Source organism: Thalassophryne amazonica, chromosome 7 (assembly GCF_902500255.1).
Source record: "Thalassophryne amazonica chromosome 7, fThaAma1.1, whole genome shotgun sequence".
Classification (NCBI taxonomy): domain Eukaryota; kingdom Metazoa; phylum Chordata; class Actinopteri; order Batrachoidiformes; family Batrachoididae; genus Thalassophryne; species Thalassophryne amazonica.
This window is the reverse complement of record NC_047109.1, coordinates 9,642,203-9,667,427: the sequence shown is the minus strand read 5'-3', so window position 1 is coordinate 9,667,427 and position 25,225 is coordinate 9,642,203. Positions and strand designations below refer to the sequence as shown.

The window sequence follows — 25,225 nt, the reverse complement described above, 5'->3', positions numbered from 1 at the left end:
CGATCTCCTCCCGGTGATTCCCTGACACCACCAGAGTTACAGGTGGTGTCCTATGCGTGATTGGAGGGAGGAGGGAGCCATCTAGTGCTCGTACCTGCACAGGCGAGGTAAGAGCCACCAGAGGGAGCCCTATCTCCCTGGCCCATCTGCTGTCTAACAGATTCCCTTCAGAGCCCGTGTCCACCAGTGCTGGGGCCTTCAGGGTTAAATCCTCATACAGGATCGTAACTGGGAGTCGTGTAGCAATGTGGGTGTGTCCCACGTGAATGTCTCGGCCCACCCCTAGCCCAGTCTCTAAGGGCGGGCGTTGGTGTTTAACCGCACGGGGCAGTCTCTCAATTGATGCTCTATCGAGCCACAAACAAAACACGCCCCGCGGTCCAGCCTCCTCTGTCTACTTGGTGCTCTAAATGTGGCCCTGCTCGTGTCCATAGCTTCATCAGCAGGGGGAGCTGTAACCACACGAGGCGCAGGGGCCGTGGAGCGTGGGGAGGGTGGAACGCGATCGGAACCGGAAGGGAGAGGGACGGCGCGTGCCCGGCCACGCCCTTCGTCTCGTTCCCGCCGGCGTTCCTCCAACCGATTGTCTAATCGTATGACGAGATCGATAAGCCCGTCTAAATCCCGCGGTTCATCCTTAGCCACCAGGTGCTCCTTTAGAACCAGTGACAGTCCGTTTACAAAGGCGGCGCGGAGGGCAGTGCTATTCCAGCCTGACCTCGCCGCCGCGATGCGGAAGTCGACTGCATAGGCAGCTGTGCTGCGACGCCCCTGTCTCATTGACAGCAGCACAGCTGAAGCGGTCTCTCCTCTATTTGGGTGATCAAACACTGTTCTGAACTCCCTCACAAACCCATCATATGTCAGAAGGAGCCGTGAATTTTGCTCCCAGAGCGCTGTAGCCCAAGAGCGTGCCTCACCACGAAGCAGATTTATCACATAAGCTACTTTGCTAGCATCAGTCGCATACATGACGGGACGCTGTGCGAAGACGAGCGAACACTGCATAAGGAAATCTGCGCACATCTCCACACAGCTTCCGTACGGCTCTGGGGGGCTTATGTATGCTTCCGGGGAAGGTGGGAGGGGTCGTTGAACGACCAGTGGAACGTCACTGTTACGCACAGGGTCGACGGGAGGGAGAGCCGCAGCGGCGCCCGGAGGGCGCGCTTCCACCTGCGCGGCGAGAGCCTCCACCCTGCGGTTCTTGAGGACGTTCTGCTCGGTCATCAAATCCAACCGAGTCGTGAAAGCGGTGAGGATCCGCTGCAACTCACCGATCACCCCTCCTGCGGACGCCTGTGCGCCCTGTTCTTCCATTGGCCGTTCAACAGCCGGTTGACGCCCCTCGGGATCCATGACGCTGGCCGAGATATCCTGTTGGGAAAGTGTAAGTACACGGACCCACAACAGGGGGCGCAAATGAACGGACAATGGAAATAGGTCAAATAACAACACTTTACTGTTGCGAATGTGCACAACAAACACAACAGATCACACAATAGATCGAAGGTCAAATTACAAGGTGTCGTGTGGGCAGGCTCGAGGATAGGAGACGCCTGTCCAAAGCAGCACCGGAACCACACGATTTCCTCCGCCACCAGACCCCGGGAATACTGGAGCCGCCAAGTCCCGAACTCCCAGGTGGCCACTGCCTCCGCGTGTCGGACCTGGTACTGCTGGTGAGGAACAAAAACACAGTTAAACGTGGGTGCGTCTGCACCCAGCAATCTGCACGGCAGGGAAGCTACCTCCACCTCTCGTTGGAGAAAAAGTCTGTTATCACTCACAAAATCACAAAAAAAGGCTTTCAATCAAGCTGTCAGGCTGAGGATATTACCTTTCAGGTAGATCGATATCTCGGCAATGAGGTGGAGATGCCGTCTTGCTGATATACCATTGTGGATCTGATGATTGATGACAGCTGTCGTCGGTGATAAGCGACAGCTGTCACCCTGGCTGCTCCTGTGAGGCGGCAGCGCCCTCTGGTGCCTGGAGCCCGCACTCCAGGCAGGACGCCCTCTGGTGGTGGTGGGCCAGCAGTACCTCCTCTTCAGCGGCCCACACAACAATTTCAATCATACTCACAGATGAAATGTTCGTTCACAGCCTTTGATCTGGCGATAGCTGCACATGAAGGTATTTTTTAACAAAATTACAAAGAATAAAGTTGCGTGCGCCTCATTAAAGATCAATAGAAGAGCATTCAATACCGGGACATGGGAGTGGTAATATGGTGGCCGGTTTGCTTCAAAAATATTGGCCAATGAGCTATCCAGTGTTATATAGAGATTGGTGGTCACAACTCTCTCTTGATTACTGCTGCAGTGCATTATGGGAGTTCAGGGTTTGGAGTTTTTTTTTTAAATGATTTTTATTGTAGTACATGTTGGTTTTAGCAGTGTTGTTAGTGTTATAGATTTGTTGTGTTATAGTTCTAGTACGTGTTGTTAGTTTGTTGAAGAGTTATGTTGTGACCATAAGTAAAAAGTGCCTTGCGTTTGATGTCTTCTGCCACTGTTATGTTGTTGTGTGTGGAATATAAATGATACTTTTTTTTTTTTTGCAGTAGCTGGTAGAGGTGCATAAAGATGAAAGTGCTGGCTTCTTGTTCGTTTTGGGTTTTTGATCGCTTTTGAATTTATTCAGATAAGCTCCTGTGGTGCTTAAACTCAAAACTGGCTCATCAGTAGCTAACAGTGTACTGAGTGAATACTGAAAGATAGTGGTTAGCTGTAGCTAAAAAATTTTTTTTAGTGGTTTATCATTATAGAAGTTAACTTTTCAGTTAGCAGATTAGATGTCATCAAGGCTAACTTTTCGGTTAGCTGTGTCCACCACTGGGGCACACACACAGATGAGGGCACACACAGCTGAAACAGCACACAGGTGACGGCACACACAACTGAGACAGCACATAGGTGAGGGCACACACAGGTGAGAGAGCACACATAGGTGAGGGCACACAGCTGAGACAGCACACAGGTGAGGCCCCACACAGGTGACTTCTTTTCAGCCTGGTTTTTGTTTAAAGTCTTAAATTCCACATTAGTGTCTTTGTGCCATCAGGTGAGAAGCCCTTCAGATGTAGGTGGAATGGCTGTGAGAGACGATTCGCTCGCACCGATGAACTCTCTCGACACCGGCTAACTCATACAGGAGAGAAGTTTGCTTGTCCAGTGTGCCTCAGCCGTTTCATGCGCAGCGACCACCTGGCCAAGCACATTCGGCGCCACCTGAAAGTCAAGAGGATGTGCTATTGGGTGTCAGAGGTTGCCCAAACTCGCTGACCTCCTCGCTTTACTCAGCCTCCCTCCAAGGAGGACTGTATGATTTAAAGGAAAAACACAAGAGACGAAGGAAGAAACTGGAATGTAAAGCTTCAGCTGAAATCAGGTCATATTTCTGCACAGATGCAGGGGTGCAGCCAGAATTTTGAGGGGAGCTGCAGCCCACTGAGATTTTATAATGTGCATATGCACAAAATAATGAGAAACATTTCATTTTGTAGAAAGGTAGAAATAGGATTTAACAGTATTTGAGAAAATTTAGTCAATTATCCTTCAAATGACAATCCTTACTGGTGTGAATTTGGTTTAAGGCAGGGTGGGGTGGTTGGCATTACACTGACTATGCCCCTGGAAATCATTTGATTATAGATGCACTTTATTTTTGGTCTTTTAATCAAGCACTTGTGCAGTGGCTCTACATTAGTAGAGCAATAGTTTATCAGCTGTTGGTTTTTTATTTTTTTTAACCAAATTAGAGCAGCAGCCATTCAAGGGGCGTAACTCCAGAATAGACAAAAATACCCAGTTTTAAAATTTATGGCTTTGACCCCTCCACAAAACATTTTGTGTAATCTAGAAGTCTGAATTTTTCTTAGCGATGCATCTGGAAAGAAACATGTTCACGTGTGGGGCACACGTTCCCCTGTAACTTTCTATGTAAGAGTTTGGACGTACTCTAAATGTTGCTTTTTTGGCCAAGTATGGACTTAAAGCTTATTGGCTGCTAATTACTGTTATACCAAATCCATGCACATATTTTGATGGCAACACTGGGTTATGTGCCAGGAATTAAATGCAATTCATGATGCAAACATTAAGCACATGGTGATTGATGCAGTAGTCTGTAAGCAGCCAAGAAACATTGTTCCAAATATTAGATGCCAAAATAAATAAGTAGTAATAAAAAAGTCAGGCAGCACGGTGGACTAGTGGTTAGCACTGTTGCATCACAGCAAGACAGTCATGGGTTCAATTCCCACCTGTGGCCTTTCTGTGTGGAGTTTGCGTGTTCGTGTGGGTTCCAGCTTCCTCCCACACCCAAAGACAGGCAGGTTAGGTGGCTTGAAAACGTTAAATTGTCCTTAGGTGTGTGTGGGGATGTGTTTGTCCATATGTGGCCCTGCGACAGACTGGGGTCCTATCCAGGGTGGACCCTGCACCACATTCTGACTGCTGGGATAGGCTCCAGCCCCCCGTGACCCTTAATTGGACTAAGCGGTTGAAGATGAGTGAGTGAGGGGGGAAAAAAAAAAAAAAGTCTTAAAAATGCTAAGTCAGAAAGCGGCTATTTTCAGGAGACTGACAGTCATGTCAACATGTGGTTTGGTGGGGAAGGATAGTTTCAACAATAGAGTATTTACATTTCTGCAAGTTTAGTGAAGATTAATCAATTTTGCCAATAAGCTTTACCCTTTTTCCTTTTTGTACTTTGGGTTAAACTTGTGGAGGTTTGTCTGCAGTGGCAGAGATTTATACATAATAAAACTGAAAATCCCAGTATGGTCAGACATTTATTAATATTTATTTTTGACAAGTGGTTACAAGTTCATGAAGCAACTATGTAAATATTCATCTAGTTTTAGACAAAGATCATTTCAGATATGATACTGTTTTTAAATTTTTCTTACAGTCAGGAGATAACACTGTCATATATAAAAATGAAAGAAAAAAAAAAAAAAAGATTTTCGTAATCATAACACAAATAACAAATGCAAATAAAGGACCTGAATGGTTTTTAAAATTCCACATCAAATGTCGGGTGTCCATCACTTTCTGTGTTCTCTCAATCACATGCTGTTTAATAAACCTGTATTTCTGTGACATGACACAGCAGATACATTCAGCACTTTGAAAAGCACAAATGAAGACTGAACAGTTTTCTCTTTCCCCACTTCCCCTAAATGTGCCGGAGCATTTCACCCAGGAGGTGACTGGCCAGCAACGCTGCTCACATCACTCGCTTTACTCGCTCCAAGAGACAGACGAGTAACTACAGCTTCACATGTACAGCGATGCAGTGCTGTCTCACACACATAAAAAAAACTAAACAAAAACCTGAGGACAACAGACTTTTAAACGGTCAGCAAGCCGAAAAACAAAACACACACATACATTTAAAATCATAAATACACAACTTGTAGCAAAACTTACTTTACAAGACTGAAACATCCATGAATCATATTTTTTCAAATACAAAAATGACACTCAAAACAAAGGGAGGAATGCTTTATTATTTATTGATTTTTTTTTTTTCCTTGAGGTCTAATCACAATGTCCACCTGTGCTTGTGAGATGAATTCCATCTGGACCTGGCGTGCCGTTGGTTCAGTTCTTCCCCAGCGGAATGCACACGAGATAAAGCTAGCAGCAGAAACCACAAACACTTTGATTATAGCTAAGCGGGGACAGAAAGCGCTGCCTTCGTTTGGCAGGAACTGAAGTGATAAGGGACCAATGAGAAGTTCTTCAGCAGAGCCTCATGAGGGACACCAGCATCCTGCATCTCAAACCTGGTGGAGTTAAAGATGCACAAAGTACTTTTACTACATTTATTCCAAGATGATAAATTACTGGATTATTCTGTTAAGATTATGTATGTCTGCCTCCCCCCCATGATCACAGCATCGCGACATCATTTCAAAGCGTCAGTAACGACTCACCAATTATTGCCTTGTTTCTGCTTAAAACTGACTTTATAATGATTTAAGAGGTTTTACCTTGTCATCTGATGGTTAATAATCACATTAATCCATTTGATGGCTTTGGGTGAAGAGACCCTGGTTCACACGACAGGATTTTAAAATTATCTGTAGGCTTCCAAAACCTGAGAGACCATACATGTGAAGATAAAAAAAAAGTCATAGATGACAGTTTTGGTCGTAGAGTGTGTGGTGTTCAGCCATACGGTAAGGACAACACCACTACACACGAACAGATTTCACACACGAACATTCCCAGCTCAGACAGGAAATCTCGTAAAATCTCGAGAGTAAACATGACTTCAGAGTAAACAAACAGATACGTTGTGAACTATTTAAAACAGAGGGGAAAAAAAACGATACAAAAAGAAAAAGAAAAGGCGTTCTTTAAAGGAGTGGAGACAGCGTGACCACCGAACTTTCTGGTAAGTCAGAACAGGTGTTTTCATTTTATTTTACGCTTCGTACGTCTGTTACCTCACTTTCTGATTGGCTGCACCTCACATTCAGCAGGCTGCATGCTCGTTTGTGGTCGGAGGACACTACACACACTGATAACGGGACAAAAAAAAAAAAAAAAAAAAAAAAAATCCAACATGTTGAATAACCCCGATTTGCGATCGGAGCGCTACTGACGCCTTTCCGAGCAGATCAGAGCTCTCTTAACACACCACAAATGGCAGGAATATCTGATAAGATTATCTTTAGCGTCATCATGATTGTCAGGGTGTCTAAGATTGTCGGAACGGGAAGATCGTGTCCAATATCGGCCTAATTATCCTGCCGTGTTAACCAGGCCTTAGACGAGCTGCTGAGCTCCAAAATGAGTTGCCAATAGGAGACCATAGTCTCGTTTGAACCCTCTGTGATATCGTGGGATTTGACCACTTATGGGGACCTCCATTTAATATATACACACACACAACATAACATCACACAGATAAATGGTGTACGGTTTTGTTTTCGGCTGCAATCACCGAAGCAGTTGCGAAAAGTTGTTTTTTTTTTTTTTCTGTTCCCAGCGGAGAAGAAAAGGTGAGGAGGTAGGAGACATCATGTCGGTAAGTGTTAGCATACACAGCTAACCAGAGTAGCTCCATTCTCTAAAACCGCCTCGACATGTTTGTCTGCCTTGACACTTTCCACTGCATAGTCGCTTTTCTCTGCGTTTCACTTTGTTTGCGTGTAATTTGCCCAAGACCCCATTGAGAATGCCGTGGTTTGTAACCCAGAAGTAGAAATTACGTCTTATGCATCATATTTTATCCTTTTAGCGCCTGCCCCCAAACAAGACTGTGCTGCCCTGTTATCACCTCGTTTCTGCTTAAAACTGACTACAGAATGACTTAAGAGGTTTTACTTTGTCATCTGAAGGTTAATAATACCAATAATCCATTTGATTGCTTTGACTGTAGAGAGTCCGTCTCAGACGAGCTGCTGAGCTCTGAAATGACACGTGCAGTGCAGGCAGAGCGGGCCGTTCGGTCTGACTGAGTTGGGTTCATCATATCCAAAACAGGAACATTCAGGCTCAATCGGTTGCACAAAGACCAAGCCAGGGTGAGCAGACACGGATACCACAAGCCAGGTGACACCAATCCTGGATAAGTGCGCGCACAGATCCCACCATCGAACACAGATTCACTGATGCACCATGACAACCGGAGCAGTGTACTTCTCCCCAGTAAGTCCTCATGGAGGCTGACAAGGATTTTTTAAAAGCATTTTTTAAAATAATCTTGCTTACTCGCTGCGTGTACTGTTTGTCAGGCAACGGCTTCCGTACTACAGCGTCCCCGCGAGGGGGGGGGGGCGCGCGGTGGTCCGACGTGCTTCAAACACTTGTGCGCTGCAGAGTTCAGTGGCTGTAGCTTAGCATGGCGGACGAAGAGCTAATTCAGCCAGCACCGTCTTTGCTGAAGGCATTTTGGATTTTATTATTTGCTGCGTAAGAAGGCGCTTGACATGACTTATGCAGTGTGCAGAATCTGCAAAATGAAAGTCAAGTACTTCAGAGCAACGGTCTCTGCCGACTACTGACCAGCGCTTCGCTAAACTGCCAGCCAACTCCGAACGAGCAAAGCAGATAAGTAAATTTACATCTAGAATCACTTGATTAACCTTGTAAAGCTGCATTTTCTTAAACATAAACATTTTTTAAGTAATATAACTATTTCTCAGAGCTCTATGAATCGAAAATTGATTCTGAATCGAATAGTCAGCCCAAGGATCGGAATCGAATTGAATCGTGAGTTGCTGTACAATTCACATCCCTAATATATTATATATATATATATATATATATACACACATGAGGTCTGTGAGAAAAGTATCCGACCTTTTTATTTTATGCAAAAAATATAGTAGAGAAGCTTGAATCTTCGACTGGACTGGGTTGCTTGACGCGAGGACGTTTCGCTTCAAATCGCAGAAGCTTCCTCACCTAAAATTCTTGCTCTGGTGGTCTGACTTCTGTCTTGACTCTTGGAGAGAAGAATAATCAAGAAGTCACGAAAGCTGGAGTTTTAAACCTAACCAGACCCCTCCTACCAAGAGGCAGACAGCTACAGGCCAGTAACTAAACAAATAGCTCTGATTAGCACCTATTGTGCTCTAGTTAGCACCCTCCTAATGACAGGGCAGCTGTCCCTCCTAATGATGGGACGGACCCTCTCTTGATGGCTCCCGTGATGACTCTGCTGATGACGTGAATGACTCATTGCCATGAACAAAAGACTGAAACTGCTTTGACCTGAGTACCCTATTGTAAACAGGGGATAAAGCATGTCTCAGACCCCCTCCCCGGGTTAAGGCTGGGTTTCAAACGTTTCACAAAGAATGCCTCCTTGACCCCTCTCTCAAACCATTTACACAAATGGCTATACCAGCATCGCAGAGAGGGCACCAGTGGACCTCAGTCTGCAGTTCATCTCCATCTTAAAGACACTAACCACACGTTTGAGGACAAGGAAGTTAAAATATTAGCCAGAGAGAAGAAATGGTTTGAGAGAGGGGGCAAGGAGGCCAAGCTTGAACCTTCGTGCGCATGCGTGAGTTTTTTCACGCCTGTCGGTTGCGTCATTCGCCTGTGGGCAGGCTTTGAGTGAGCACTGGTCCACCCCTCTCGTCGTTTTTTCATTGTGAGGAAATGGCAGAATGAATTGGGCTTTGTTTTTTCAGAAACTGTTAGAGACAGGCAGCTGGAAACCATTCGAAAAATTTATCTGGTTTTCGGTGAAAATTTTATGGGCTTCACAGAGAATAAGGACTGTTATTACAGCTTTAAGGACGGCCCACAATGGCGCACCACACTCCGAGCCGCCATCGAGAGGCAGAAACCACCACATCATTTCTAAACGGATGGCTGTGTGGAGCTGGGACCGTCGTGTGCAATTTCTCTGGTTATCACAAGAACTGGACATCAGCCATTTTCCGGCAGATTTCACTTTTAACAAGAGATTTTGGCATGGAAAGCCGCGTGGAGGCTTCGCGCGTCATGACGGATTCGCTGATGGAGCGAGACAAAGAACACTTCCGTTTTGGAGTGTTAGAGGACAAGTTGGGACATGCCTATCTCGGCTTTCAGTGGCTTACCAGTCGAGTGAGTATAAGAGAAATTGTGGAGAGCTGGGCACTCAAAAACGGAGGTGTTCTTTGTCTCGCTCCATCAGCAAATCCGTCGTGACGCGCGAAGCCTCCACGCGGCTTTCCATGCCAAAATCTCTTGTTAAAAGTGAAATCTGCCGGAAAATGGCTGATGTCCAGCTCTTGTGATAACCAGAGAAATTGCACACGATGGTCCCGGAGCCATACAGCGATCTGTTTAGAAATGAAATGGTCGTTTCTGCCTGTTGATCGCGGCTCGCCGTGCGCTATTGTGGGCTGTCCTTAAAGCGGTAGTAACACTCCTTATTCTCTGTGAAGCCCATAAAATTTTCACCGAAAGCCATGTGAATTTTCCGAATGGTTTCCAGCTGCCTGTCTCTAACAGTTTCTGAAAAAATTCTGATGAAACAAAGCCCAAATCATTCCGCCATTTCCTCGCATTGAAAAGACGACGAGAGGGGTGGACCAGTGCTCACTCAAAGCCTGCCCACAGGCGAATGACGCAACCGACAGGCGTGAAAAAACTCACGCATGCGCACGAAGGTTCAAGCTTGGCTGACGTAAAAACATATGAATCAAATCCATATATTTTTTGCATATAATAAAAAGGTTGGATACTTTTCTCACAGACCTCGTATATAGTTTTATATACACACACTGTATTTCTATTTATATGGGATGTGTATTTTATATGTAGCCCATAGGAACCTGTAAATTATCTGATGATTGTAACATCATCTAAAATCACCATTTATGTAAAATGATTGGAATCAGGTGTTTAAATAATGACAGTGGGTCTAGCTGAATGTGGTAACAGTGTGTAGTGGGGAGTAGAATAACTACTGGTTTCCATTAGATGTGACTGTTGACTGAGATAAGGTCCCTTCACACACACAGTATGAATAAGTACAAATCAGTGTGAATCACAGCGAAACAGCTCGTATGAGCAAACCACGAAAACATCGAGCCGACGTCGGGAGGGACACGTGGTCGGGCAGGCGTGAAAGATCCTGGTGCGATGGTAGCAGCGGGAACAGAGTGCGAGCAGCTGGAGCATGTGTAACCACATTGCGCAGCTGCTGTAAAACAAACAAAAACAATACATGCCACCCGTGGGATTCAAACTTGCAATTTACAAAAGCCCTGAATGCCAGCCAGAAACTTTATCACTGCACTACCATCGCTGTCCTATAAAAGGTGCAGAAAAATGCCTGAAATCAACAAGGAGATAGATGTATTTAAAAAAAAAACAAACTACACACCATAAAAACAACACTGGATTATAATGAATCCAGTTCATACCATTCATTTAATGAATGGTATGAACTGTCTATTCCTCTGTAGATGACCCATGATCAGACGTACAATCATGAAATGACATGAACGGAGCAGTGCTCTCTTATGTCCACATCTGCTGGCCCGGCATGTCCAGCTCGCCCCTTGCGCATGTCCTGTGGATGGCGTGCCGCAGGATAGACACCACGTCATGTGGAACAGAGCTCACGTGGGTCACGTGACATTCAGATCGCTTGTTGCGTGTTATGATCACCGTCCATTTTGCCTGGGGCAGCCTGTTAATGTGCGCTCCTTGCACTTGCTTGGTGCAGCCCATTGCAACAGCGATATGTTTTTATGTATGTCCACATGACAGCAAGCAGACACGCGCGTCACAGTGGACAGTTGTAAGTTTATGTCCGTCCAAACACGGTACGTGTTCCCCAGCTGGGACGTCTAGAAACACAGATCTCAACAGCTGCGGATGTTGGCGGCAATTCATGGTTTGTGGATAATTCACAATTTGTAGTTATTCACATTTCAGGGCTTAACAGGATTAAATAGATCCTGGCACTTAAACTGGTCTGGAGCAGGCTAGCGCCACAGAATAAATCTCCATGGTGTCTTATGCCATAGCATATCCCACTTTCCACTATCCCACTTTTGTGCAACCAGATCACAGATAAGTTGAGCCAGGATAACCACGATATCCTGGCTTAATCCCTTTTCCTACTTTGGTGCAATGGTAACACCTCTGAAGTGATTTACGAGACATGTTACTGATGTTAGCGTGCACGTGTATCAAGCGAGGTCAAAGGTAACTTCTGTGTAATTTCAAAATCTTGCGCGCGGACACACACACACACACACACACACACACACACAGCATTAAAAGGAAAATGAAATACTGATTATGGAATCCCGCTCAGATAAATATGTTCTCTTCATTAAAATGAGCTGTAGTTTTGCAACAAGTTACAAAAATAACAACATTATAATGCTTGGATTTCAGTAGAAACTATTTTTTTGTGTGTTTTGTGAAATTTTGGTAAAAGGCTGTACAGCTTTAATTAATAACTCATTGCACTTTTAAAGGATTTGTGGCAATCTCTCAAAGGTGAGGAAGATAGTCGCCCAATAGATTCCCAGACGGGACTGTGGATGTGGAGAAAATCCACATACATTGTTGATCTCAAGATGACTGTGCGTGGGTTTAATGCAGGAATATCGTTGCATGCTGACGCATGCCTTCATGGTTACTGTAGCAGCCACTAGGCACACAAGGTCCCCACCGTATTTCACCACAACCAGCAATCCTCTACTTGGTCAGTCACAACAGTTCACAACATGGAAGAGGGGTTGGATTTTGACACTCAAAGGTTGTACTTGCATTATCAGTGGCATAAAATAGACTTAAAATCACAGCAACATTGTTTATCATAATAATTATCAGAGAGAATACAAATATTGTGCTACTGCCACCGAGTGGTATCGCAGACCGAACGGTCCCCCCTAAAAATCGGTCTGCTTTGCCTTCACTGCGCATGTCATTTTTGAGCATCACCAGCAATTCACTGATTATCACCTCGTTCCTGCTTAAAACTGCACTGCAGTCATCATCTATCTCAGTGACAGATATCTGAAGCTTTTGTACAACAATCATTTCCACATAAATTCAGCACTATTTCATAAGAAAAGACAGCAGACCAATCAGAGCACCGAAGCAGCTGCAGCTGTTCCTACGTCATTTCAAAGCATCAGTAATGACTTGCCAATAGGACATCATAGTCTTGTTTGAACCCTCCGTGATATCATGGGATTTGACCACTTAAGTGGACCTCCATTTTACGTGGACACAACATAACCACACGGATAAATGGTGTACGGTTTTGTTTTCGGCTGCAATCACTGAAGCAGTCGCAATTTTTTTTTTCGGTTCCCGGTGGAGAAGAAAATGTGAGGAGGTAGGAGACGTTGTGCACGTCTCCTACCTCCACATTAGCCTACACAGCTAACCAGAGTAGCTCCGTTCTCTTGCCTGCAAAACCGCCTCGACAAGTTTGGGCTCTGGATCATAAACAAACCACAACATATCCAGTTTCCCACCACATCGTCACTTTTTCTTTGCATTTTCACTGTGTGCAATTTGCCCAAAAAACCATTGAAAATGCCATGGTTTTCCCGCTGGAAGTAGAGAAATTACGTCATATGCGTCATATTTCACCCCTTTAGCGGCTGCCCCCAAATGAGACTGTGCTGTGCCCTATTATCACCTCGTTTCTGCTTAAAACTGCCTAATTTCTGCTTAAAACTGACTTTAGAATGATTTAAATCAAATAGATTTTATTTATATAGCGCCAAATCACAACAAACAGTTGCCCCAAGGCGCTTTATATTGTAAGGCAAAAGCCATACAATAATTACAGAAAAACTTAAGAGGTTTAAGAGGTTTTACTTTGTCACCTGAAGGTTAGTAATACCATTAATCCATTTGATCGCTTTGGGTGAAGAGACTCTGTCTTAGACGAGCTGCTGACCTCCGAAATGACGCATGCGCTGTGAACTGGACCGTTCGGTCTGTGACACCGGACGTCTGGCATCACTGCTCACGAGTTCAACAAAGAATTCAACCTCAAAGTATTTTCCTGAAAACACGCAGACTTTATGTAGAGGAGGAAAACACAACACCGGGTTTAAGAAGTGCTCCTCAAACTGTGTCCTTAGGGACCAACAGAACCATCTGCACATACAATCCTTAATATAAACTAATAAATTTACATACACTGTGGCATGCTTACCAGTCTCGAGAGGAGATGATGTAGTAGACGGGGGGTGGGGATGCGTCAGTGGAAGAGGAAACTGGCTGACCCAGAATGTAGGCTCCTGCATGGCTGAACACGAGCCAGTCTCCGACATTGACCTCAGGTAACAGACAGTGCTCCACTACCAGGTCCAGGTCGTCTCCAGAGGGACCCCACAAGCTGCTGCTGAACACCGGCACGTCCACGGCTGTGTTCTAGCACACAGACCATTGGTTTTAAGGAACAGCACACCATTTTCTTCAGGAAATGGCAGTGATGAAAGCAGCACACTTTGCCAACATGAAGACCAACATTTTGTTATCAAAGCAAGTGCGTTTCAGTTTGACACATTAAAATACGACATCTGAACAAGAATAAATAAATAAATAAGTTCTGCCCGATTAAACACATGGGGCAGAACTTGTGTTCTGCCCCATGTGTTTAATGTCTGCCCCATCAGGTGACCATGAACCATCCCTTAGTTATGCTGCTATAGACTTAGACTGCTGGGGGGTTCCCCTGATGCACCCAGTGTTTCTTTTTATTCACCTCTTTTTGCTCTGTATGCACCACTCTGCATTTAATCATTAGTGATTGATCTCTGCTCTCTTCCACAGCATGTCTTTTTCCTGATTCTCTCCCCTCAGCCCCAACCAGTCCCAGCAGAAGACTGCCCCTCCCTGAGCCTGGTTCTGCTGGAGGTTTCTTCCTGTTAAAAGGGAGTTTTCCTTCCCACTGTCGCCAAGTGCTTGCTCATAGGGGGTCGTTTTGACCGTTGGGGTTTTTCTGTAATTATTGTATGGCTTTTGCCTTACAATATAAAGCGCCTTGGGGCAACTGTTTGTTGTGATTTGGCGCTATATAAATAAAATTGATTTGATTTAAGCATCTTAAAATCTACAGGTCAAGTTCTTACTTTACAAAGTCACCCTTGCACAGTGTTGTAACTTCTACAAATTGCGCAGTGGATGTTGATAAATGTCATTAAAAGCCTCATATTCATCTTTGAACATGATTTCTTGAGCTGTAACAATTAATCAATGGAAAGCATCAAAGGGCTGATGAAAACACTGCACGATTTGCACACTGGGATACATATTTCTTGAACAGACATGACTTGCTTTTAGGACTTCATCATGACGCCACTTATACCAATCAATCATAAATATTTAGCTGATGAATAAAAAACTTCAGATCATCTCTCTAGCACTATTGGTTGCGCAGTAGAAAACGAGAGTTACAAATGTAACTACGGTTCTATGAATTCCGGATGACCGCCAGAGGGCGGTGTTTTAGCACCTGGATAACTACATGTGCGCAGTACAGAGGTCGAGAATATATACCAACAAAGTCACGCCATTGAATGTGACCTGGGTGACGTCACTGGTTGTCTTTATATACCAGACGCACCCAGCGCTCGCTTCTTTTCAGAATGAACTCGCACGACTCTGACAAGCAACTCTGGCGGTCATCCAGAATTCATAGAACCGTAGTTACATTCATAACTCTCGTTCTATTTCATTCCTCCTGACCGCCAGAGGGCAGTGCTTTAGCACCTGGATGACTTAATACCAACAAGGTCATGAAGAGTCACACTCACCTCGCATCAGCAGTGGGGAGTGGAGGCAGACAACACCGCCGAAGTCACCGCAGGAGGAGCAGCCACATTCAGTCTGTAATAGCGGGCGAAGCCCACGTAGCAGCAGCACAAATGTCACTCAAAGGGACACCTCTCAGTGCAGCCCAGGAGGTGGACACCCCTCTGGTGGAATGGCACGTAACCTTAGGAGGCTGAAGACCTCTGGACCTGTATACTTGTAAAATGGTATCCACGACCCAATGCGAGAGTCGCTGCTTTGAGACAGCACAGCCTCTTTTGTGATCACCGTAACACACAAACAGGGTATCCATTTTCCGGATCCCGGCAGTCGCACTAATGTACTGCTTCAACATTCGGACAGGACACAGGGAACCTGAAACAGATAATCCTGGATCAGAATGCGGGACATACACAGCCAAGGAAACTGGCTGGTTAACATGAAAGTTGAAATTCTCTTGGGTAAAAAGGACGGATTAGGCCACAGCGTAACCCCAGATCCGTCAGAATTCCATCGCAAACAGTCCCCAGCGACTGATAGGGCATGGAGCTCTCCCACCCGCTTAGCCGAAGACAGTGCAAGTAGAAAGGCAGTCTTCACTGACACCCATTTAAGATCAGCACTTTCAACTGGTTCGAAAGGGGATAAGCTTAAACCCTCCAGGACTAGAGGAAGGTCTCATGAAGGTACACGTGCAAGCCTTGGAGGCCGCAAACGAAGAGAACCTTTCAAAAAACGACACACTAAGAGGTGTGAACCCACTGACCGGCCATCAACGTAGACGTGCCGGGCAGAGATTGCAGCAACATAAACCTTCAAGGTAGCGACAGAAAGTCCTTTCTCCAGCAGTTCTTGTAAATATTTGAGGAGAATAGGCACAGGGCAATGCTCCGGGTCTAACTTTTGTTTCTCACACCACCGCGCAAACAGCTTCCATCTGTTGTCATACAAAGCCCTGGTAGAAGCAGCACGTGAATTAAGGATAGTCTGAACAACAGCCTCGTCACAAGAACTTAACAAGGAGTCTGGCTCCTCAACGGCCACATACAGTTGAAGGCGTTCTGGGTGAGGGTGCCAAATCCTCCCCTGTAGCTGTGACAACAAAGGAGGAGGAGTTTGTAAATCATGGGAAACCAAATCCTCCCAGGCCAGAATGGAGCAACCAGCAGCACCCTGTGGCTGCTCTGATCTATCCTGTGCAGTGTCAACATCAGCAGCGGGAGAGGAGGGAAGGCATAAAGGAGGCAATCCGGCCACGGGTGAGCCAATGCATCCTGCCCCAGCGGGCTGTCTGGTTCCAAGAGGGAGTACCATCGTGGGCAATGTGTCGAGGTGCTTGAAGCGAAAAGGTCCACTTCCGCTGCACTTTATTTCTGCCAGATCATTTGGACCACAATCGGGTTCAGTCTCCACTCTCCCGGCGGTGGTTTCTTTCTGGAGAGTAAATCCGCTGCACTGTTCTGTACACCGGGCAGATGAACTGCTCTGACACTCTGAAGGCGAGGCAACGCCCATAAGAGAAGCTTCCGAGTTTCTGCCAATGAGTGATTGGACCTGGTGTCCCCCTGATGGTTTATGTGATAAATTCAAAATTCAAATTTATTAATTTATATAGCGCCAATTCACGACAAAATCGTCTTAAGGCGCTTCACAACATAAAAACAATTAAAAATTTAAAACACAATAAAAACAACCATAAGAAAAAAACAGCAGTAAAAAAGTACAAGATTAAAAACACATCATAACACTAATGATAAAACAGGGAAAACAAATGAGTCTTTAAACGTGATTTAAAGGTCTCCACAGTGTCCGACTGCCGAATGTGTGCCGGCAGATCGTTCCACAGAGCTGGGGCACGATAGGAGAAAGCTCTGTGACCGGCAGACTTCTTATTCACCCTGGGAACACACAGAAGTCCTGCACCCTGTGAACGCAGGGCCCGAGCTGGTACATAGGGGCTTATCAAGTCAGCCAGACAGGGAGGTGCAAGTCCATGAACAATTTTATAAACTAAAATCAGTACTTTAAAATCCGATCTTGCAGAAACAGGAAGCCAGTGCAGGGACGCCAAAATTGGAGTAATGTGGTCAAACTTTCTGCTCCGTGTCAAAAGTCTGGCAGCAGCATTCTGAACCAATTGAAGACCCCTGATCCTGGACTGCGGTAAGCCAGAGAATAGAGCATTACAATAGTCCAATCTAGAAGAGACAAACACATGAATCAAAGTCTCAGCATCAGCCATAGACAGAATAGGACGAATCCTCGCTATATTTCGCAATTGAAAAAAGGCAGTCCTTGTAATGTCTCTAATGTGGAGATTAAAGGACAATGCAGGATCAAAAATTACTCCAAGGTTCCTCACTTTATCCATATGATGTATAACACACGGACCTAAGCTAAATGCTAGCTGATCAAATTGATGCCAATATCTCGCTGGACCAAAAACCATAACCTCAGTCTTATCAGAAAAGTAAAAGTAGGAAGTTACTAGACATCCAACTTCTCACTGATGCAAGACAATCCTCCAAGGACTTTAAGTGAGTAAGATTACCAGCAGTTATTGGCATATACAATTGAGTGTCATCAGCATAGCAATGAAAGGGAATCCCAAAACGCCGCAATATATTCCCGAGGGGTGCTACATAAAGAGAAAAAAGCAAGGGGCCCAAAACGGATCCCTGAGGAATCCCAAACTTCATGTCTCTACGATCGGAGGAGGTTCCCTTACACAATACACAGTAGGAACGACTAGACAGGTACGACGTCAACCATGCAAGAGCAGTTCCAGTAATCCCAAAGTGATTCTCCAGCCTACTGAGTAGAATATGGTAATCCACTGTGTCAAATGCAGCACTAAGATCAGCAATGCTTGAGAGCCAGTCGCACAGCGCGAAGCTCCAGCACGTTTATGTGTTGGAGTCTCTCCTGGGGACTCCAGACACTTATCATCCTGTGATTCCACACGGCTCCCCAACCTTTGAGTGATGCATCTGTAACAACCACCTCTCGGCGAGAAGGAACAGAGCCTAGAGGGACACCCTTGCAGATGAAGTCCACGTTCCCCCAGGGTTTGAGGTGCAGGAGGCACTGGTTGGAGAGTCGTACAAGCCTGTGCTGATGCAACTTTGAGTTGAGGCCTAGGTTGTTGATCCAAATCTGTAGGGGACGTAAAAACAGAAGTCCCAAAGGTACCACTAGCGACATTTAGTCAATTTGCCCATCAACCGGAGCAGCAAACCAAAAGGCAGCGTTACAGCCCGTTGAATGTGTGAGACGAGACGAATTACATCGTCCACTCTCTGCGGGGATGGCGATGCAGTCATAGTCAGGGAGTTGATGGCAATGCCGATGAAGGTCATTTGTTGACTGGGAACAATTGAACTCTTTGCAAAGTTCACTGTGAGTCCTAAATGAGAGACATGGTTCAGTAGAAGAGCTGTGTCGTTGTGCGCCTGCTCCTGAGTCGGCGCAGACAAGCCAATCGTCTAAGTAGGGTAGGATTCTTAATCCAAGAGCTTGCAGTGGGGCTAGTGCTGCAGCCATACATCTGGTAAATGTACGAGGGGCGAGAGAGATGCCGAAAGGAAGCACCCTGAACTGGTATGCCTGACCTTCGAAAGCAAAGCGGAGAAACTGCCTGTGCTGAGGCGCCACTGGCACATGGAAATAGGCGTCTTTTAAGTCAACACTTGTGAACCAGTCTCCTGGTGTGATAGTTTGAAGGACGTCTACTGTGCGGAGCATGTGAAACTGCAGCACTTTGATATAACGATTCAGACGTCGGAGATCGAGGACAGGACGAAAGCCGCCATCCTTCTTTGGAACAAGGAAGTAAATTGAATAGAACCCCCTGAGCTGGTCTGAACTGTGAACTGGCTCTATGGCCCCCTTCTCCAGGAGTTCCAAAATCTCCCGTTGTAGGGAGATTTTGGGATCATCCTCACCCCATTGAACTTTGGAGGACGACATCTGAACTGAATTCTGTAACCTTCGAAAAAGGTTGAAATGACCCATGGGTCTTGAACTTGAGCCTCCCAGTGGCTGAGTTGATTTCGTGAAAAACGGCTGGGGGCCAAACATTGGCAGTCAGACCCGACCACCTCTTCCTCGCATCCCTGAGGACCTCTGGGCGCGATTACTGGAAGCTCTGTGAAACCGTTCAGTTCTCGGGGGTCTGCCCGTAGGCTCACGAAAGGCAGGCTGCTGGGAGAGCTGGCCCTCAACTGCAAAAGCACGTGCAGCTCTGGGAGTTGGCGGAAGCCTGGATGTAGAGTGAAAAGCTGTAGCACGTCTGACTGGCTGAGGTCTGGAAGACCGGTGTAGGTCAACAAACTGTTGCCGAGATGTACTAGCCTCAACAGCACGCTCCAAAGTTTGTTGGGCCGCAGGTCCAAATACTTGGCCTGGAAAAACCGGCAGCGAACGGAGTGTGCCTCTGCAGGATTCGGATAGGGGGGACTGCACAAGCCACACCTGACGTCTAGTGATGGTAAGGGTTGACATCAGTCTGCCAAGCTCTCTGGACTTATAAGCAAAGGTTTGGAGTGAGGCATCACTAAGACTTTGCGTAGCATCATCAACCTCTGCCTCCCTCAAAGACTTTGAGAGGGCAAGGGCTAAATGGGACAGTGAGTTGCCTAGGCGACCGATGCGAGCAGCTATGTCATAGCTTTTGGTGAGGGGGTCATCAGTGACCCTACACTGAGGACATGGGCAGCGGGCATCCGGCCGAGCAGCATCAGCTGGAGCCACAACCAGGTTCACAATAATGCTGTCAACGGCGGGCATATGGTTCAGACCATACTGCGCCGAATCACACATAGAGCTAAGGGCTCTGCAGTCCTGTGATAGATGGGTCAATGATTTGGGGTCCGCCCAATATTGGTGGAGCTCCTCGATATATGGTTGTGAATCTGGAACGTTAAACTCAGGCTTCTGAGTGACTCTGAAAAAGGCACTTGAAGCGGTGGTTTCCGCAGGGGGATTGTCGACCCCAAGCCTGGATAAAGCCAACTGAACAGCTTGCTTGACAAAGGATAGTCCAGGTCCGGTTTGTGGCATGGACTCTGCCTCAGAGGTATGAGAGCCCTCTAATGAATAGCTTGGAGAAAGACCCCTCTCATCCTCATCCTCCACACAGTTTATATCACTTGTCATGTACAAGGAATCAGTTGCAGCAACAGACACGACATCTTCCTCCTGCTGAGTAACTACATTGGTCTGATCAGCCTCATTAGGGACAACAGGAACTGTCACTGCATCCCTAGGCTGTAGATTCAGAAGCAAGGACTTAATCTGAGCAAACTCAGAAGTCAACGTTTCGACCTTTTCAGCCAAAGCATGGTCATGAGTAACCTTCTTAGCAGAAGGGGCTCCTGCATGTGGGCGTTTATGGCGCTTTGGTTCCTTCCTGGGGCTGGATGCCAAAGTCGCACTAGATGATATTCCACTTTCCAATGCCGCAAGTCTAGCAGATCTCTCTGTCTGCCAGTGGCATGCTGGCACAATTAAGGCAGGCATCGCCAGTCAGGGCTTCCCTCAGGTGTCCGATCCCAAGACACGAGGGGCAAAACATATGTCCATCATCTGGGCTCAAGGGAGCCAAACAGGTACTACAGCCATGCAACAAAGGCCCTGTCAACATTGTGGACTGCGTGCAGATGGCTAACGCAAGCTCTGATGGTTACAAATGTAAAGACAAAGCGTGAATCACACGCAGTGTAAATAGTAACACGAGGCACGGAGCGTGAAACACTCACAGCCGTCGACTTGACACGAGGCACGGAGCGTGAAACACTCACAGCCGCAGACTCGACACGAGGCACGGAGCGTGAAACACTCACAGCCGCAGACTCGACACGAGGCACGGAGCGTGAAACACTCACAGCCGTCGACTTGACACGAGGCACGGAGCGTGAAGCACTCACAGTGTAAAAGCTAATACAAGGCACGGAGCGTGAAACACTCAGCCACAGTAATAACACAATGCACACAGCCAAAAAACTCACAGCCCAAGTGCTAAGTCACTTAGAGCAACGACGACAACACTAGCTGCTAGCGGAGCTGTTAAACTTAGCAAATGGCGGCAGTGCAGACAAAGTACTTCAAGGAGTGGAAAACACTCACGGCAAGCCCAACACAGTACACTATACTGGTTCTGATACACACACTACCACGTAGTTAACGGGGGTAGTGACACAACTAAACAAATAGCCAGCTTTCATTGAAACAACACAGCTAATGTGTACAGAGGAAAATACCCAGGAGGGCAGCAGCAAAGGCGCGCACCCGGCGTTTAGGAAGGTGTACTCACGACAGGCGTCAGAATACAAAAAACGGTGAAGCCGTGTCTCGCAGCCTCTGGAGGACGTGTGCAGTGCACGTAGCTAGAACCGAAGGTGGGTTGCGAGGCTACAAGCGAGAGCGGCAATCGCAGCTAAATGCGTTCTCAACCTCTAAGAATGCGAGAATGTAGAAAAGAAGCGAGCGCTGGGTGCGTCTGGTATATAAAGACAACCAGTGACGTCACCCAGGTCACATTCAATGGCGTGACTTTGTTGGTATATATTCTCGACCTCTGTGCTGCGCACATGTAGTTATCCAGGTGCTAAAGCACCGCCCTCTGGCGGTCAGGAGGAATGAAATAGAACATGTTTTTGTTGACCTTGACCAATCTTCTCCAAAAATTAATCACCTTACGATATCTGCCCAAGTAACATTCCCACCAAGTTTGGTGAAGATCCATCCAGCCGGTTTTAATTATCTTGTTGAGACAAACAGACAGACACAGGACTGATCAAATACCCTGCTTCACCAGCACACAGAGTAATTAACTACTGCTAATAATTTACAAGGGGAAAATAAAAAGTTTCACCTTTTACCGCTTCTGAAACATGAAATTTTACTCCTTTTTTCCTGTGTGATTTATTATTTTTAATTATTGTAAATCAAGTGTGTTTCAGATAAAATGAGTAAAAACATTATGTAACCTTCATGCCTTGCAAACAGACTTTCTTCTATGCATTCATTTATTACACAATTTATACATGAAATATCAACTAATCATAAAAACTAAAATTCTGACTTCTTGTCCCAGTATTACTCAGTGATGTCTTAAGACAAGAACAATAGAAGAAAGAGAGTTGATTTTATTTCACAATGTTCAGATATTAATGAGACTATAAAAAAAAAAAAAAAAAATCAGTTATGAGGTAATCTACTGTTCAAACCAATATTGAGACCATTTCCAATCTGTCACTCTACACCAAACCCTTTATTATTAAAATCATCATGAGGTGGGACGGTTTGGAGACAAAGTCAGAGAAATGAGATTGAGATGGTCTGGACATGTGCAGGAGGGTCTCGGGGTATATAGGGAGAAGGATGCTGAGGCAGGAGGAGCAGAGGCATGTCAAAGAGGAGGTTTATGGATGTGCTGAGGGAGGACATGCATTTGGTTGGTGTGACAGAGGAAGATACAGAGGACAGGGTGAGATGGAAACGATTGATCTGCTGTGTTGACCCCTAACAGGAGCAGCCGAAAGAAGAGGAAGATGAACTCTGCTGTATATTACAATATTTTTGATCCTCTGTAAAGGATCTAAGGACACGGTGCTGTCTGCAATACAGACAGCAAACACCAATGAGCCAGTTCCATGACTGTGATAAACACACACTGACTGGGATGATCTTGAACCACAACAAAACCTTTAGACAAACTCACCTTATGAACAGACGGAGCAGCGATCAATGTTTCAGTCAGTTTGCTGGCAAAAGACCCATAAACGCCCTCATTCATGTAATACTGGAAGTCTGGTTCATCATCAGAAAGTGGCTCATCTGTGTGGAGGAAGAACAAATATACAAACAACAGATTCATTTTAAAACTCTTATTGCTTGGCATTTCTGCTTATGGCTATTCAGAAAATAAATTCATAGAAAACAAGAGTGCTCAGAGCACAATATCCCCCACTGGCAGATGCTGCTTTGGTACAAGTGTTTGCTACATTCTGATAACATTTCAAGGTATGTGATAGTTGATTTCAGAATGCAGACATCAACCCATGAAACTGGCAGTGCCTAGATTTGTTAATCAAGCGCCATAACTCTGCCAAAATGTGTCAATCTTGTACAATATTACAATACGCATATTACCAACCCATAACAAGGAATTGTACCAAGTTTCCCAAAATTCCTACTAAAAATGTGAGAGGAGTTGATTTCAGAATGCAGGCACCCACTCATGAAACTAATGAAGTCTAGATTTGTTAATCAAGGGCCATATGTGTGGTAAAATGTGCCCAACTCCAACAGTAAGTCCCTTTGGCTGCTCCCTTGTTTTCATGATGCAGAAAGTGTGGTGGCAATCAGGCTTAACATTGAATCGCTCAGTGACTACTTTTTATTTCATGTTACTTCAGATGGTGTGGTCACTCTTTCGGAAGAACTTTCTTGTGATAGCCACCATTATTCTTCTGGGACTTGCACTCTCAAATGATTTTGCTATGAACATGTCAAGTCAACCACGAGGGGTTTAGTTTACGAGAGGAGCAAAAGTTCAACTGTTATTCCGGCTGGATGTGTGATGTACATTGGGCTAGACTTGACTGAGGAAGGTGGTCAGTTCCTCCTTCAGAATCAGGACCATAAGGATGTTATGTTTTCAATTGCTTCCCACTAAACATTGAAACATCTCAGGCACACTGAACTGATCTGGCTATGTGCTTTAAGAAGTCTCCTGGGTGTAATTAGAGACTTGGACTGTCCTTTATATTGAAATAATTTCCACCCATGAAAAGGGAAAAAAATGTTTTTGCTGATTTTCAAAGCTTGGGCATGGACCTTCAAGTACATAATTTGAAGAGTTGATGGTTTTATCTGAAAGAGGCATCTTTGTTGTTCTTTTTGCAAAAAAACAAAACAACAACAAAAAAAAAACGGAGTTGTGTTGAGTATCAAGTGAGATACGACCAATTCATCACAGGTACCCTATTTTGAGAAAACGGACAAAACAGTTTCATGCTCTAATGCATTTTCCATCAAATCTGAAGTGTTTAATCTCTAAAATCTCAAGTTTAAAACTGAGTTCTGCTGTTTTGATTGGATTTCCTGAAAGTACTTCTGCATTGTAATGAAATATCAAAAAATTGAAAATTTGGTATTTTTGACCATGTAATGCAAATTGACACCTATTCGTGACATACGACCTGACGCGCCACATTACATGGAGAAATGTGGCAGGGGTGGAGTTTGAACTGGGAAACTTCTGCACTGAAACCAAGCGCACTAACCACTTGGCCAACACCACTGTTGAGCCCAACTCCAATGATATGATTGATAATATCTGTGTTACCGACCTATAAAAAGGCCTTGTACCAAGTATCACGAAATTCCTCCTAAAAATGGAGGAGTCAATTTCAGAACACTTATACCCTTTTTGGGACGGACGGACAGACAGACAGAAATAACCACAACATAATTCCTCTTCGGCCAGCGGGGGATAAACATGCCACAGACTCAACTATTACTGGGTTTTCAAATCAAATGAGGATGGTAGATTAGGTAAAAAAAAAAATCCAACTTGATTTAGCTTCTTTTTTTTTTTTTAATGGTTCATTTGCTGGAGTTAAAACTCATGCCACTGACCGCATCCATGGCTTTGGTGGTCCCGTGCCACCATTTGCTTGGCGATGATGTTGACAGCCAGAGTGAAAGCAGACGACACAAAGTAGCTTCCAGGCTCCGCAATGACGGAAATGCCAGCGGAAGAAGGGAAGTAAAGATCCACCATAGACATAACCGCACCATTAATCTAGAGGACGAAATATTCAGCGGAAATAAACCCATTCCAAATTGTGATTTCCAATAATTCAACTAGAACAAATCTGCATGATAACAGTGTATACTTCATTTAGTTATATCTTTCCCATACCTCTATTGCCTTCTTAAATCTGTCG

The 25,225-nt window shown here is 45.4% G+C and overlaps 1 protein-coding gene across 4 annotated transcripts in view; it reads right to left on the bottom strand.

The window, feature by feature from the left end:
- Positions 1–5,477: 5,477 nt before the first annotated feature.
- The window catches only part of LOC117513609 (antizyme inhibitor 1-like), a 44,037-nt gene continuing 24,289 nt past the window's right edge, over positions 5,478–25,225 (bottom strand). For all 4 annotated transcript variants that reach the window (XM_034173818.1, XM_034173820.1, XM_034173819.1 and 1 more), the window contains exons 9-12: positions 24,915–25,080; positions 22,993–23,108; positions 13,669–13,886; positions 5,478–5,800 (exon numbers count right to left, since the gene is read on the bottom strand). In XM_034173818.1, coding sequence (XP_034029709.1) covers positions 5,686–5,800; positions 13,669–13,886; positions 22,993–23,108; positions 24,915–25,080 — 615 coding nt within the window. In that variant the 3' untranslated portion in view covers positions 5,478–5,685. The remainder of the gene's footprint in view (positions 5,801–13,668; positions 13,887–22,992; positions 23,109–24,914; positions 25,081–25,225) is intronic.